This window comes from Bos indicus, chromosome 17, assembly GCF_029378745.1.
Source record: "Bos indicus isolate NIAB-ARS_2022 breed Sahiwal x Tharparkar chromosome 17, NIAB-ARS_B.indTharparkar_mat_pri_1.0, whole genome shotgun sequence".
Lineage (NCBI taxonomy): Eukaryota > Metazoa > Chordata > Mammalia > Artiodactyla > Bovidae > Bos > Bos indicus.
This window is the reverse complement of record NC_091776.1, coordinates 35,585,428-35,601,066: the sequence shown is the minus strand read 5'-3', so window position 1 is coordinate 35,601,066 and position 15,639 is coordinate 35,585,428. Positions and strand designations below refer to the sequence as shown.

Genomic DNA, 15,639 nt, shown 5'->3' with positions numbered 1-15,639 from the left:
ACCTGTGTTCATCTCTCTCAAGGCCTCAAGTAGAGCAATTCATTAACATTCCTTTACGGTGGGTAACAAAATGATTTTTCACATTCGCCCCTTATCTCCGCCTCAACGTCCAGGTTCCGCCCCAAGTCCGGAGAAACGAGAGAGGGGCGGGGTGCCCCAATTCCTGGGCGGGGCTCGGGTGGCGTGCGTCGAGGCGCCGGCGCCGTGACGCGTGACGTTACCAGTTGACGCAGCCGCAGTGCCGCCCGGCCCCCATCTCGGACCCCTCCCATCCTCCTCCGCCCCTCTCTGTGTCAGAGGTTGGGGCCACCGGCCGCAGGTCGGGCGGCGGGCCGGGTGGCGGGGCGAGAGGGTGTGGACCCTGGCAGGGCTCAGCAGACCGTGTTTGGCTGGGCGCAGCAGCTGCCGCCGCCGCCGCCGCCGCCCAAGGCCCTCGGCGTCCCCGGGAGAGAGACCTGAGCGGTTCCGATAGCCCCAGCGCTCGCTCAGGTGAGGGAACGGGTCGGGCTGGGCAGGGTCTGTGTGGGCAGCACTCTTCCCAGCATCTCTGGACCGCAGCCTGGTCGGAATCAGGGAGGTGTGGCTTCGTCGCGCTTGCTTGCTGCAGCGTCGACTCATCTCTTACTCGTTTGCCATCTTTACCTGCAGCACAGAGACTTGAACCCGGGTATCCGAGGTCAGTGAGAAGGCCTGAAAGGGCCATGACAGTCAGGTGATTAGGGCCTCGAATGCAGGAACTGGCCCGGTGAATGGTGGTAAGACAGGCGGGCGACGCCCACCTGCTGGTATGTGGGAAGGACGATATATATACCTGTAAGCTCTGGCTTTAGCCTTGTTAGCTGCATGGGGCTGCAGGAGACCCCAGAGTGCTTAACGCAGGGTAGATTGTGGACCAAGGGCAAGGGAGCCTTTGAAACCCTCTCTACTCCTCAGGTGTGGTGTGCTTGTATTGTGATTGTTGCTTGCTGAGTCTACACTATGGAAGAGTACATTTCAGCGGAAACATCTTTTGACCAAAGGAAGGTGAAGGGAAGTTGATTTTCCCTCTACAGAATTGTCCCCCTCCTGCTTCTTGGCCTTAGTCTTGACAGAAGCAAATTAGGGACGCTTGTTAAAGGGAGAGAATTCTTGTAAATTTCTTCTGTAAGGAAATAATTGTTTTCCGTGACTGTTGAAACGTCTGAGTTTCAACTGGTTTCACGTTGCTGCTTTCAGCTCTGTGCATAGCAGTGAAGCTGATTTATTTTAAATTAGAGAGATATATGAAGTATAAAAATAAATGAATTAACCAGAGTATTTATCTTATCAAAGTACTGGTGGTACATGCTTTATGTTCATATCTCATTTAATAATCATAACAACCCTGTCATGTAAAGTCTGTTTTTAACTCTCATTTTATAGATGAGAGAACTAAATCCCACAGCCCTAAAAACAACTTGTCCAAAGTCAGAGCTGTGATTTAAATCAGGTAATTGGACTCCGGTTCAGATCCTTTAAGTAGTATGGTTTACCATTCCCAAGCAGCTTGAGAACTTGCAAGGTGATTTTCATTTGATAAAAAATGCTGGGAACAGGAAGGAAATTGAGGCATCATTTTTGCTGGCAAGGACCCAGGAGTATGTTTTAAAGGTAACATCTGACCTCTAGAATCCTCTGATTACCAAAATCATGCTCTTTCCATCCGTACATTGGCTTTGAAATCTTTGGAAGACTGTAGTTTGCAAACGTGTGATCTTCTAGTTTTAGAAATATTTTTTGAAGAAAATATAACATTGGATTAATATTAGTTTCCTTGTGTGTGCACACATGCAAGGGCATGTGTAATAAAATCATTTAATCTGAAATGGTGAAACTTCTGATAAAGCCAGAATATCTTGTATAATTGGTTAAAATTGATATTCTTTTCAGATGTGTTAAGATGAAACACTTCAGATAGGCCTTCTGATCAAGAAAAGGAAAACAACATTACAGACTCTGGAAAAAAACAACTCCTTGGTAAATATTTTGGGTTGTCAATTAAAGCTCACATAGAGAAAATCTAACTTTCTGCTTCAGTCATAATTTAACCTGCTTAAATTAACTGGCTTAAATTGGTCTAAGAATGGGGGTGGGTGACAGTGGTGCATAAGGACCTGTCAATCATTTTACCTGAGTTTTGAACTGTTGCTACAACTGACAGTTGAGTCATGTGCTTAGCTTGTGTATTGGCAGGAGAAAGCCAAGGGAAGTGTTTGCTTGATTATCTATTAAGTGTCAACTTTCTGTTCTCTCTTTTGCTTCCTCATCAATCTGCCCACGTTATAAAGGATTTTAAAAAGAAAGGAAGAAAATTAGTTGATTTTTGGTTTGTTCTTCATAGAATACTGTGTATAGTTGAACTTAAGTATATTTTTCACCATGAGTTCTACAGAGAATAATAGAAGACATAGTTAAACATGATTGAGAGAATCTTAATTTCATAAATAAGTACTCAACTACTGTTTGAGTACCGTATGTCAGGCATTTTTTTCAAGCTTCTGATAAGAGTTGTGGTCATCATGGCTCTGGAGAGTACTAGAGTAGTGAACTTTTTTCTAGAAGGCAATATTTTTGTTAACCCATATCTTTTTAAAAAAGTTTTATATGCAGGAATGTTTTTGGTTTATGTAAAAACTAGGAAAACAGCACTACTCATATAGTAGTGTTTATAATCTTTCATATTATTGTAGTTACTAAAGGAAGGTACTCTTATTAGTGCTACTTTAAGGTGCAGTGGGAAACCAGAATTCTTACAGACTTCACTTTTGTGTACTGTTTTCCGTGATAGAGATAGTTGTAGACCATATCTTCTTTATCCATTCTTCTTTTGATGGGGCTGGGTTGTTTCCATATCTTGGCTATTGTAAATAATGCTGTGATATATACTCAGCAGTAAAAAAGGATGTAACTTTGCCATTTGTTACAACATGGATAGCTTTTGAGGATTTTATGCTAACTGAAATAAGATGAAATGCAAATAATGCATGATTTCACTCATATGTAGAATATAAAAAACAAGGTGAAATAGGAAAATAAGATAACCGTATGCTAATGAATAGAAACTAAATTTTTGGTGGTGAACACATTGTAGTTTATGCAGAAGTAAAAATATAATGAAACTTAATATTATAAACCGATGTTACCTCAAAAATAAATTAAAAACTATAGTGTTAGAATCCCAAAAGTTTAAGGGAGATTAAGAAAATTAACTCTTTAATTTGAGAAATCTTCAGGGAACTTATATATGACAAAAAGAAGAGACATGGTCAGAGAGGTAACAATCTGCATGATAATTGGAGAGAGATGAGCTTGGAAGCAAGGCAGTCAGTTAGAGGCTATTGTAATCTAGGTGGCAAATAAGCCTTAGAAGCAAGGCAGTGCAATGGGTTATCAAGATGTTGAATATCCTCTTCTTAAACTCAAGTAAATGAAAACCAAATTTTCTTGAGTGTGAAAAAGATCATCTAGGAGTCTCTTGGCCTTGAATAAGTACTTACCTTTGGCAATAGTTCATAATTATGTACTTTCTACAGTGATGCACTTATTTCATTCATTTATGAAACAAGTATTTATTGAGAAACTACTGCATACCGGGAACTTTTTTGAATATTGCATAGGCAGATGAATAGGGCAAAGTGAAGTCGCTCAGTCGTGTCCAACTCTTTGCGACCCCCTGGACTGTAGCCTACCAGGCTCTTCTGTCCATGGGATTTTCCAGGCAATAGTCCTTAAGTGGATTGACATTTCCTTCTCCAGGGGATCTTCCCAACCCAGGGATCGAACCCGGGTCTAACACATTGTAGACAGACGCTTTACCATCTGAGCCACCAGGGCAGACAGAATAGCAAAGACATCCTTAAAGAGCAGTTAGCAGTCTTGTGGGGAACAGACTTCTAAACTAATAGTTAAAATGTGATGAATGCTAAGATACAGTTACTTCTGTGGGCATCTGGAACTCATTACCACTGGGGATCTCTCACAGACCAAATAAAATATGCGTCAGAGTTATCCCAAGTCAAGAGCAGGGAGGCTGCAGGTGTTTACCCAACGACTTTCTAGGCATCATTGACTTTAATTCAGCATTTCTGGCCTACCCTAAGTACAGACTGAACACATTTCTGCAGTCAGAAAGCAGCCTACAGTAGGGTGTTACAGGTGTTGAGAATGAGTAATCTTCTGGTGTAGAAGTGAATATCAGCAGTATATGGGCAAAGCACGAGTGGCATTGATTGCCAGCATCAGGCGTTTACACAGTGTATTAACCTACTGTGTGCCAGAGTTGTTCTAAATGCTTTACGTATCCAAACTGTAAACTCTGTGAGGTAGATACTATTAGTGTTCTCATTTTACAGATGAATAAGAGCACGGAGAGGTTAGGTAACTTGCCCATGGTCACATAGCTATAATCTTCGAACTGGTTTTTGAATCCAGGTGGTCTCAGTCGATGCTCTCAATCCACACTGTGGTCTGCTTTTGGAACAATACAGTCTGAAGCAGGGCCTTTTGACTCTTCTTTTATTCCTTGATAACTGCTTCCTCTTTCTCCCTTCCTCCATTGTCTTTCCTGTTGGTGTTCTTCCTTCTTTGTTTGTAACCTAGCCCTTTCCCCTTTTAGATAACAGTACAGCTGTTCAGCTTCCGTTCTTACACTCAGAGCTATCAAATCAAATAATTCTTGCTGAGGTGTTAACTGATATTTCTGAGGTTTTAATGAAGCCTTTGAGTTTGATATTGCTTGGTATTTGCATTTTAATTTTTTAAAAAAAGACAAGGATTTAAGAACTGAAGAAAGACAGACAGGTGGTAGAATGACAGATGATCAATTGACAGATGATCAAGTTGATATTCTAGAGGTGGGAGAAATCTGTTCCTTGGCCATAGTTATAAGGAGAGGCTGTGGCATGTGTGCTTGGGCAGGAAAAGCCCCTTTCTTGCCTGTCATGTCCTGTCTTCCAGCCACCACCCTCCTTTTTTTTTTTTTAAATTAAGGAATAATTACAAGCCAGTTGTAAAATATTTAAATAATAGTTATCTCTCAGAAGTAATGGCTTTGCTAATGTTTTTGCAGATTAATAAAAGTATATACATATACACATCACATATGTACATATATGCATATATGGTGTATATATATGGTTTAGATATGTAATATATATAATGGATAGTCTATTATTTTTAAACATAAGTAGAGTACTGTACATCTTTTTGCTCAACTTGCTTTTCTCCTCCTAACATTACATATATCCTGAACATTTCTCTATATTCCCTATAGAGCTGTTTTATTCTTTTAAAAAGGCTACATATTATTTCACATAGTAAGAGTATTATATATGGTAAGGGTGTCCCATAATTCAACTATTTTCCTATTAACTGACATTTTTCTACTTTCTCAGTATGATATATAATGCTGCAGTGATTATCCTTGAAAAAACATCTTTGCTTCTAAGTATTTCTGAGAAATAAATAGAGCCCTGAAACTGAAATTTTCAAATCAGAACATGTACATTTTTGTAGTATCTGATAAATTGTTCTTCTCAAAGTCACTTTACTTCTGTCAACTATAAGAGTGCCCATTTCCCCATACTTTTGCCAATATAGTTGTTTGTAATCTTTCTAAAATTTTTTGCTTTTATGACTAGTGAGTGATAAATTGTGATTGTTGCCAATTGCTAGTAATATTATCTTTCTCTGTGAATTACCTGTTTATAAATTTTCTCATTTTTCTGTCAGATTATTTGTATTTTTTTTTTATTGATTTGTAGGCTGACCTCTATCTATTCTTGTAGGACCAGATCAAGATTTGGAGTTCTGTCTCTAAAAATCTGATGATGCAAGTATTAGATGTTAGTTTTGTTCCTTCATGCGAGTGGGAGAGAAAATAAGTTGAATATAGTATTTGAAAGGTTTTACAGATAATTCACTTAGAAAAGTAATTTTTTTTTTTGAAAAACTGTTTCTAAGAATTGTGATAGTGGTGGTGGTATTAGGAACTTTGATAAATCTCTGGCCGTTGCTGTGTTTGATTAAACTGTTTCACATTTTTGTGCTTTTCTTTGTACATCACTAAAATAGTAATTGCCACAATTTCTGTTCTAATGTGGACAGCAGTTTTGAAATGAGTCCCATGGATTTCAGGAAGAATGAACAGAATATAGGTGAATAAAATACTGAGAGAACATGTCTTAAAACGTGTAGATCAATGTTACTTTTTGTGTAATAGATAAAAATACCATTTAAAATGACATACTTGAAATTAATGGCTGTGTTCAAGGCATTGTTACTGGTATTGTGGATACAAAGTTGAATAAAACAATCTTTATTCATCATTATGATTGAGAGGAGAGAAGCAGGATAGATTAGATTCAGGTTATGTCTCTTTGCAGGAATATCAAGGAAGGCAGCTATGCTCACCACTATACCACCAACACTAGGCTGTTTTCTTCATTAAAAAGTAAATGATTTTGATTTATACCTATATTGATGGTGTTTACTTTGATCACTTGGGCTTCCCTGATAGCTCAGAGGATAAAGAATGTGCTTGCAGTGCAGAAGACACAGGAGACGCAGGTTTGATCCCTGGGTCAGGAAGATCCCCTGGAGAAGGAAATGGCAGCCCACTCTGGTATTCTTGCCTGGAAAACCCAATGGACAGAGGAGCCTGGTGGGCTACAGTCCAAAGGGTTGCAGAGAGTCATACACAACTAAGCACACAGGAACTTTGATCACTTAATTGTCAACTGTCTCAAACTTCCTCTTTTCCCCTTCTTCATTAATAGTTATTTTGGAGACCAGTTATTCTAAGACATAAGTATGCTGTTGCTCATCAAAATTTAGTTGATAATTTATATTGGTATGGATTCATAGATTTGTATTTATTAAATGGGTTGTGGTTTGTTACTGTTATTTATGGCAGTGCTTAAATTGTCCCAGATTTTGCCAATGGGAGCCTCTTAAAGCTGGTTTTTACTTCCTTTTAACATCTTCCATCATTCTTTGAACACTTCTTTCCTTTATGGAAAAAAAGCTCATCCTGACTTTCCCTGCCCTAGTTGTAGAATTAGCCATTTCTTCAAGGACCCCTCTAAAGAGAAAATGATTTTCAGAAGAGAAGTCTTCTGTTCATTTATATTCGGGTGCTGCTCGCAGGGTCTGTGAATGAACTATGCACACATATACATATGCAGCTATAGCTATTTCTGTATCCATTTATATTGAAAGCCATACCTCTAGTTTTTATTCAACACCACAGGGTTAATTCTGATTTTCTTCCTTTATATATCCTCTGACAGTGAGAAACTTGGCTTCCATTATTCTTGATATACTTACTAGATTAACTCCCTCCGCATCCCCTGCATGAGCCACTTCCCAGATGTTTGTCCTCCTTATCCTGCTCCTGTCGTATTCCAGATCACCCTCCTGCATGGAAGCTCTGCTTATCTCTTTGGGATCTGATGCCTTCCTCTTGGGTTCTGACACCCTGCACTAAGAAGCCTCCCTGTTTGAATGACCTTCTTTCCTGCCCAGGCTCTGATACCTGAGCTGGACTGCTCCTGCCCTCTCCCCCTGCCTTGGGTGCCCTTGTCTTTCCACCCAGGCTGCAGCACGTGGGAAGTACTCCTCCTCATTCTGCTATGGCTTTGATACCCTAAAATACTGCTGCTTTCCCTCTACCCTTTTCACCACACAAATGGATACCTAGAGTATTTAGGGTTTTATTTGGCTCTGACATTCTTCTTTTGGCCATTGAGACTCCTGTCCCTCTCCTCCCCAGTACATATGCCTGCCTTACTCTAGTTCACTTCAGTTCAATCACTCAGTCATGTCTGACTCTTTGTGACTCCATGGCCTGCAGCACACCAGGCCTCCCTGTCCATTGCCAGCTCCTGGAGTTTACCCAAACTCATGTCCATTGAGTCAGTGATGCCAACCAACCATCTCATCCTCTGTCGTCCCCTTCTCCTCCTGCCTTCCATCTTTCCCAGCATCAGGGTCTTTTCAAATGAGTCAGTTCTTTGCATCATGTGGCCAGAGTATTGGAGTTTCAGCTTCAACATCAGTTCTTCCAATGAATATTCAGGACTGATTTCCTTTAGGATGGACTGGTTGGATCTCTTTGCAGTCCAAGGGACTCTCAAGAGTCTTCTCCAACACCACAATTCAAAAGCATCAATACTTCAGTGCTCAGCTTTCTTTATAGTCCAACTCTCATATCCATACATGACTACTGGAAAAACCATAGCTTTGACTAGAAAGACCTTTGTTGGCAAAGTGATGTGTCTGCTTTTTAATATGTTGTCTAGGTTGGTCATAACTTTTCCTCCAACGAGTAAGCATCTTTTAATTTCATGGCTACAGTCACCACCTGCAGTGATTTTGGAACCCAAGAAAAATGTCTGTCACTGTTTCCATTGTTTCCCCATCTATTTGCCATGAAGTCATGGGACTGGATGCCATCATCTTAGTTTTCTGAATGTTGAATTTTAAGCCAACTTTTCCACTCTCCTCTTTCACTTTCATCAAGAAGCTCTTTAGTTGTTCTTCACTTTCTGCCATAAGGGTGGTGTCATCTGCGTGTCTGAGGTTATTGATATTTCTCTTGGCAATCCTGATTCCAGCTTGTGCTTCATCCAGTCCAGCATTTCTCATGATGTACTCTGCATATAAGTTAAATAAGCAGGGTGACAATATACAGTCTTGATCTACTCCTTTTCCTATTTGGAACCAGTCTGTTGTTCCATGTCCAGTTCTAACTGTTGCTTCCTGACCTGCATACAGGTTTCTCAAGAGGCAGGTCAGGTGGCCTGGTATTCCCTTCTCTTTAAGAATATTCCAGAGTTTGTTGTGGTTCACGCAATCAAAGGGTTTATAGTCACAGTCATAGTCAATAAAGCAGAAGTAGATGTTTTTCTGGAACTCTTGCCTTTTTGATGGTCCAATGGATGTTGGCCATTTGATCTCTGGTTCCTCTTCCTTTTCTAAATCCAGCTTGAACATATGGAAGTTAACGGTTCACAAATTGTTGAAGCCTGGCTTGGAGAATTTTGAGCATTACTTTATTAGTGTGTGAGATGAGTGCAATTGTGCAGTAGTTTGAGCATTCTTTGGCATTGCCTTTCTTTGCGATTGGAATGAAGACTGACCTTTCCTAGTCCTATGGCCACGACTGAGTTTTCCAAATTTGCTGACATATTGAGTGCAGTGCTTTCACAGCATCATCTTTTAGGATTTGAAGTAGCTCCACTGGAATTCCATCACCTCCACTAGCTTTGTAGTGATGCTTCCTAAGGCCCACTTGACTTCTCATTCCAGGCTGTCTGGCTCTAGGTGAGTGATCACACCATTGTAATTATCTGGGTCATGAAGCTCTTTTTTGTACAGTTCTTCTGTGTATTCTTGCCACCTCTTCTTAATATCTTCTGCTTCTGTTAGGTCCATACCATTTCTGTCCTTTATTGTGCCCATCTTTGCATGAAAAGTTCCCTTTGTAACTCTAATTTTCTTGAAGAGATCGCTAGTCTTTCCCATTCTATTGTTTTCCTCTGTTTCTTTGCATTGATTACTGAGGAAGGCTTTCTTATCTCTCCTTGCTATTCTTTGGAACTCTGCATTCAAATAGATATATCTTTCCTTTTCTCCTTTGCCATTTGTGTCTTTTCTTTTCTCAGCTTTTTAAGGCCTCATCAGACAACTATTTTGCCTTTTTGCATTTCCTTTCTTTGGGGATTGTCTTGATCCCTGCCTCCTGTACAGTGTCACAAACCTCCATCCATAGTTCTTCAGGCACTCTATCAGATCTAATTCCTTGATCTTTTTATCACTTCCACTGTATAATCATACGGGATTTGATTTAGGTCATACCTGAATGATCTAGTAGTTTTCCCTACTTTCTTCAATTTAGGTCTGAATTTGGCAATAAGAAGTACATTATCTGAGCCACAGTCAGCTCCCAGTCTTGTTTTTGCTGACTGTATAGAGCTTATCCATCTGTGGTTTCAAAGAATATAATCAATCTGATTTCGGTATTGACCATCTGGTGACCTCCATGTGTGGAGTCTTCTCTTGTGTTGTTGGAAGAGGGTGTTTGCTATGACCAGTGCATCGTCTTGGCAAAACTCTTATCTGCCTTTGCCCTGCTTCATTCTGTACTCTAAGGCCAAATTTGCCTCTTACTCCATGTATTTCTTGACTCCCTACTTTTGCATTCCAGTCCCCTATAATGAAAAGGACATCTTTTTTCGGTGTTAATTCTAGATGGTCTAGTAGGTATTCATAGAACTGTTCAGCTTCAGCTTATTCAGCATTGCTGGTCTGGGCATAGACTTGGATTACTGTGATAGTGAATGGTTTGCCTTGGTAATGAACAGAGATCATTTTGTCATTTTTGAGATTGCATCCAGGTACTGCATTTTGGGCCCTTTTGTTGACTATGATGGCTACTCCATTTCTTCTAAGGGATTCTTGCCAACAGTAGTAGGTATAATGGTCATCCTAATTAAATTCACCAATTTGAATTTTAGTTTTTAGTTTGCTGATACATAAAATGTCGATGTTCACTCATCATCTCCTGTTTGACCACTTCCAATTTGCCTTGATTCACAGACCTAACATTCCAGGTTCCTATGCAGTATTGCCCTTTACAGCGTCGGACTTTTACTTCCATCACTAGTCACATCCCCAACTGGGTGTTTTTTTTTGCTTTGGCTCTGTCTCTCCATGCTTTCTGGAGTTATTTCTCCACTGTTCTCCAGTAGCATATTGGACACCTACCGACCTGTGGAGTTCATCTTTCAGTGTCCTGTCTTTTTGCCTTTTCATACTGTTCATGGGGTTTTCAAGGCAGGAATACTGAACTGGTTTGTCATTCCCTTCTCCAGTGGACCATGTTTTGTCAGAACTTCCCACCATGACCCGTCCGTCTTGGGTGACCCTACATTGCATGGCTCATAGTTTCATTGAGTTAGACAAGGCTGTGGTCCATGTGATCAGATTGGTTAGTTTCCTGTGATTGTGGTTTTCAGTCTGTCTGCCCTGTGATGGAAAAGGAAGGGTAAGAGGCTTATGGAAGCTTCCTGATGGGAGAGACTGACTTCACCTTGTGGCTTTTAGCATAAACTGTTTAGGTAGGAAAGAGGAAACAACCAGGTTGTTTTTTATTCCATCATTTACTCAGTGAAGGTTATGCAGTAGGTTCTTAAATCAATCTCCATTTCATCTTCTTTAAGATAACGTCTGAACCTATCTCAAACTTTGCCACACTTTTGAGGGATTGTGTGGCACTTAAGCAATGTGGCCAAGTGTATAGCCCCAGTTCAGACTGGGTTTTCTGTGTCCAGTGTTGTTTTTAGACACTTCCCTTAGGCCAGGATGTCTCCTTTATTTTAGGGCCTTTGTTAAGGCTTAGCCTTTACTTCTGTACTTGCTCAAAATATATTCTTTTAACTACTGTTAACAACAGTATAGCAGCCTTTGTCTGTTGATTTCTGTTAATGATTTTGCATTAACTAGTAATTGGACAAATGTTGGTAAAACTGTGATACTGCAGCTTTCTGTCTTGACAATTCTTAAAGTGATGGGTGGTCCAAGTGATTTTGCATGAAGACTGTGGATCCTTTTGGCAGGGAGATCACTTCCCGTTTTATATGGAGATCTGAATGCCAGCCTATATCCCTCATGGAGTACCCGCTAGGAGTCACTAGGTGCTCTTTTCATCAACCCAGTAGTGTGCTGGCGATACATATGTAAAATGGAAAAATAAGTTTGAGATAGGTTCAGATGTTATTTTATAATATGTAAACCATTATATAATATATGAATATTTGGTTTAGATTGTAGGCCTTCTCAAAGTGTTTTCTCCCTTTTAAAATTTTTACTTTTTTTAGTCTCAAAAGATAGAAAGAGAAAGCTCATGTTGTAAAAATTAGCCTCCTAATTTTGCTACTAGTTCATAGATTTTTTTCAAAGTATTGTAAAATGTAGCATTTCACCTCAGTTTTATTTAAATATAATTGACATATAACACTGTATTACTTCAAGGTGTACCACATAATGATTTGATATATGATCAAAATGATTACCACAATAAGTTTAGATAACATCCATCGTCTCGAATAATTACACATTGTTCTCATGATATGAACGATTAAAACATATTTTCTTAGCAGCTTTCAATATGCACTACACTATTGTTTACAGTCACCATGCTGTTTTTACATTCCCAGAACTTATTTATCTTATAACTGAAAGTCTGTATCCTTTGACCCTCTTCAGTCATTTCCACCACCCCATGCCCTTGCCTTCCACTCCCTGGATGAGGGTATGGCAGCCTACTCCAGTTTTCTTGCCTGGAGAATCCCCTTGGACAGAGGAGCCTGGCGGGCACAGTCCATGGGGTCGCAAGAGCTGGAACAACTGAGTGACTAAGCACAGCACGGCATGCCTTTGACTACCACCAATGTTTTCAATACATTAACATTTCTTACTTACTTTCTAAACCACAGGAAAAAAAGCTTACTGAAAAATGAAAACATTAAAGTTGCTCTAGCAATTTTGCCCTAGGTTTTCATATACTTTTAATAATAAACCTTTTGTTACTGAACTCATTTTTTTAAAATAAATTTTTAATTTGCCTCTAAATTATAGTGTTTTCAACAATGCAGACATATGAAATGTTGTAATCCTCTTGTAGACAGTATCTTGCAATGTTGTCTCATCCAGTTTTTAAACTTGTTTTGTGACCTGTGAAGATAGGATTGTGATGAGTAAACAGAAAAACATTTTGAGAAAGTTATAAGCTAACTGTATGGAATTTCAACTAGAAAGTTGTCCTCACATATCTTTCTATTTTAAAATCTGTTTTTCTGACTCTCCATGAAAGTCATGTATGCTCTTTGGTCATAAAGGATTATTAACTGTGTAGCTTTCTTTGTCTAACTTTTCTTCTCCTTTTCCTGATTTATCACAAGGTAATTTTGTTATAGATGGGTTGGGTTAGTCATGTTAATACTGTACTCTCAGAGGGATAATTTTCTGTTTCTTAGATCATAAAAAGAAGAACTTGCATTCCTTTTTGCTGATTCTCAGTCCATATACGTATATACATACATACACGCACATATACACATACACATACATACACATACTCAGTTACACACACATAAATACGTTTGCATGTCTGGTCACAATTTGACGTGTATTATATTTTATCCTGATCATCTGATAGCAGGAGATCTGCTTAGTGTCAAGATTCTATCTAGAATGAATTTAAACTAGGAAGATTGTTTCTTCATGGAATAATGGGAATACACAGCTGATAGAGGTTAAGAAGGATTACTAAAGCTTAATATATAAATACTTTATAATTAAGTGGTAGTTTTGGGTACAAGTCTAGATGAATTTGTCTAATATTGATGACTGATATTTCCTGATTGTTGAGAATAAATATCTTTGGTTAGATTTAAGACTAACTATGTCCCTCTTATTTTGAGCCAGAGTTTAGTAATTGAACTTGGGTCTCTATTCATACTTAGATTGGTGAATCAGGACTTTAAAAATATGATACATTGTCTTATATTTTATGTAGAAATGTGGACATCTTTGTTATTACTGTTTGTTATAGTTTTACATTCCTCTCTTTGAAGAAAGCAGAATATGATTTAGTAAACTTTCACATTTATTAAATTCACCTTTCTTCCCCTTACATAGGTTAAATTCTAAATTTAACTTTTGAACTCTTTCAGGCCTTTTAGATGCTATTCTGGAAAAATTTTAGTAATGGATCAAAGAAAGAATGAGAGTATTGTTCCTAGTATCACTCAACTAGAAGATTTTCTTACAGAACACAATTCCAACGTTGTTTGGCTCCTTGTTGGTAAGTAGAATATATTTTCTTGTACTTTATTTTGTGTATGAATTAACAGCTGCCAGATTTTAAGCTGTAGTTCACTGAGGTTAGAGTGCTTACAATACCATTTGTTTGTGTTTTTGGAGACAAGTATTTTAATCTGTGTTTCTATGAATATTTGCTCTGGAAACTGCTCTTGAGGGCTGTTTTCCTTAGGCTGCTTCCTTGTCTGTGTTAGGGGAAGTGGGATGATAAGAGACCTAGCTTTTCTTTGCTGTTTCAGATCAGCTCTTCCATTTCCCATCCGAACATACACGCAAACACTTTTGTTTTATTATAAAGTGATAAATCCTCATGGTAAATGTTTTTGCCTAATTAAATGTTATCTCTTTCCTCATTCCTTATGTACCTGACAGTGGAATTTTCCAGTAATGATTTTTTTGTCTTATATTCCAGAACTTTTCTAGGTATACACAAATAATACAAAGCAGTATATAATTAAATTGCAGAGAGAGGGAAGACGTATGAGTGAGTGAATGAATATGAACAGATAAGGAGAAATACATCAAGTACTGAGAAAGGGAGCAATTACTGTAGGTTGTTACTGTCCAGGATGTTTCATGGAAGAACGCTATTTGATTTGAATTTTAGCATAGGAATTAGAAAAGTGCAGAGAGGAAAATAGAAAGGGTAAGATGGAGTGAGAGAGGAAAGGGAGGTGATGGAAATATTTATTAAACATCTGTGTACCATGTGCCACAGGCATTTTGCGTGTGTTATCTCAGTAATGTTCACAGCAGACTTATGAAGGTAGCTGATATTTTCCTATTAACCTATTGGGGAATTGAGACCCATAAAAATTAAATAACTTGCACAGGTTACACAATTGTTCTTTTTCTTGAGTGTAGGCTTGTGCTTCTTTCATGATGCTGTGTGATAGGGTTACAGTAGAGGAGAACTGTATATAAAGGGAATTATAATAATTTATGGTTTGTAGGTAGGATTGGCTTACCATTTAAACTTTGTTTTTTCTCCCCTAATTGATGAACATGAACTATTCTAAATTATCATAATGAAAACTTAAAAATAAAATGAAGTGCAAAATAATACTATGAAATATAATTTCATAAAAACAGCATTGAAAATTATCTTTTAGTTTAATTAAAGGCAGACATCTTTCTTATATCCTGTGTGCCCCCTTTCCTATCATTTAGAATTTCTGTTTTTTTTTTTATGCATGGTATACAGCTCCTTTCTTTCAGGTGAAAATAATAACAACAACCAGGAAAACAATGAGGGGTTGTTTAATCTCTCTATTTTACTAATGGTCTTACAATATGGAAGGGCATGGAGTGGGGAGGGACATGATACACTGAAAGGGCCACAGCTCCCAGGGGGTCTACTTTCTGAGATGAGAGTGTGCTTTCTCAGCAAATACCTTTGCCTTTCTGAAGAGCCCATAGCAACTTGCTGTTCACACAGTGATTCACGGTAAAAATTAATACAGGATGACTTTAAGTTTAAAATAATATTGTATCATCAAAATAATTGTTCAAAAGAATTGTTCTAGAAATAATTTTTATGGACAAATCATAGCACTTGATACCTCAAAGCTATTAACATCAGTCTAAGCTACCATAAGTAATTAATGATGTATTTTGACTCTCAGTGACTGCTTTGTTTTAGGTATGTTAACATAATTTTTTAAAAGTACAAACTTAATACAGTGTTGCTAAAAGGTTACATATATTAAATTGCTTTATATTACTTTGTCTTAATCT

General features: G+C 38.4%; 1 protein-coding gene across 7 annotated transcripts in view; it reads left to right on the top strand.

Moving 5' to 3' along the window:
* Positions 1 to 246: 246 nt before the first annotated feature.
* The window catches only part of BLTP1 (bridge-like lipid transfer protein family member 1), a 195,426-nt gene continuing 180,033 nt past the window's right edge, over positions 247 to 15,639 (top strand). For 6 of the 7 annotated variants that reach the window (XM_070769148.1, XM_070769152.1, XM_070769151.1 and 3 more), the window contains exons 1-3: positions 248 to 489; positions 1,909 to 1,995; positions 13,755 to 13,885. In XM_070769148.1, coding sequence (XP_070625249.1) covers positions 13,789 to 13,885 — 97 coding nt within the window. In that variant the 5' untranslated portion in view covers positions 248 to 489; positions 1,909 to 1,995; positions 13,755 to 13,788. Of the gene's footprint in view, positions 490 to 1,908; positions 1,996 to 13,754; positions 13,886 to 15,639 lie in introns of all 7 variants that reach the window. The other variant, XM_070769147.1, reaches the window with a different exon arrangement.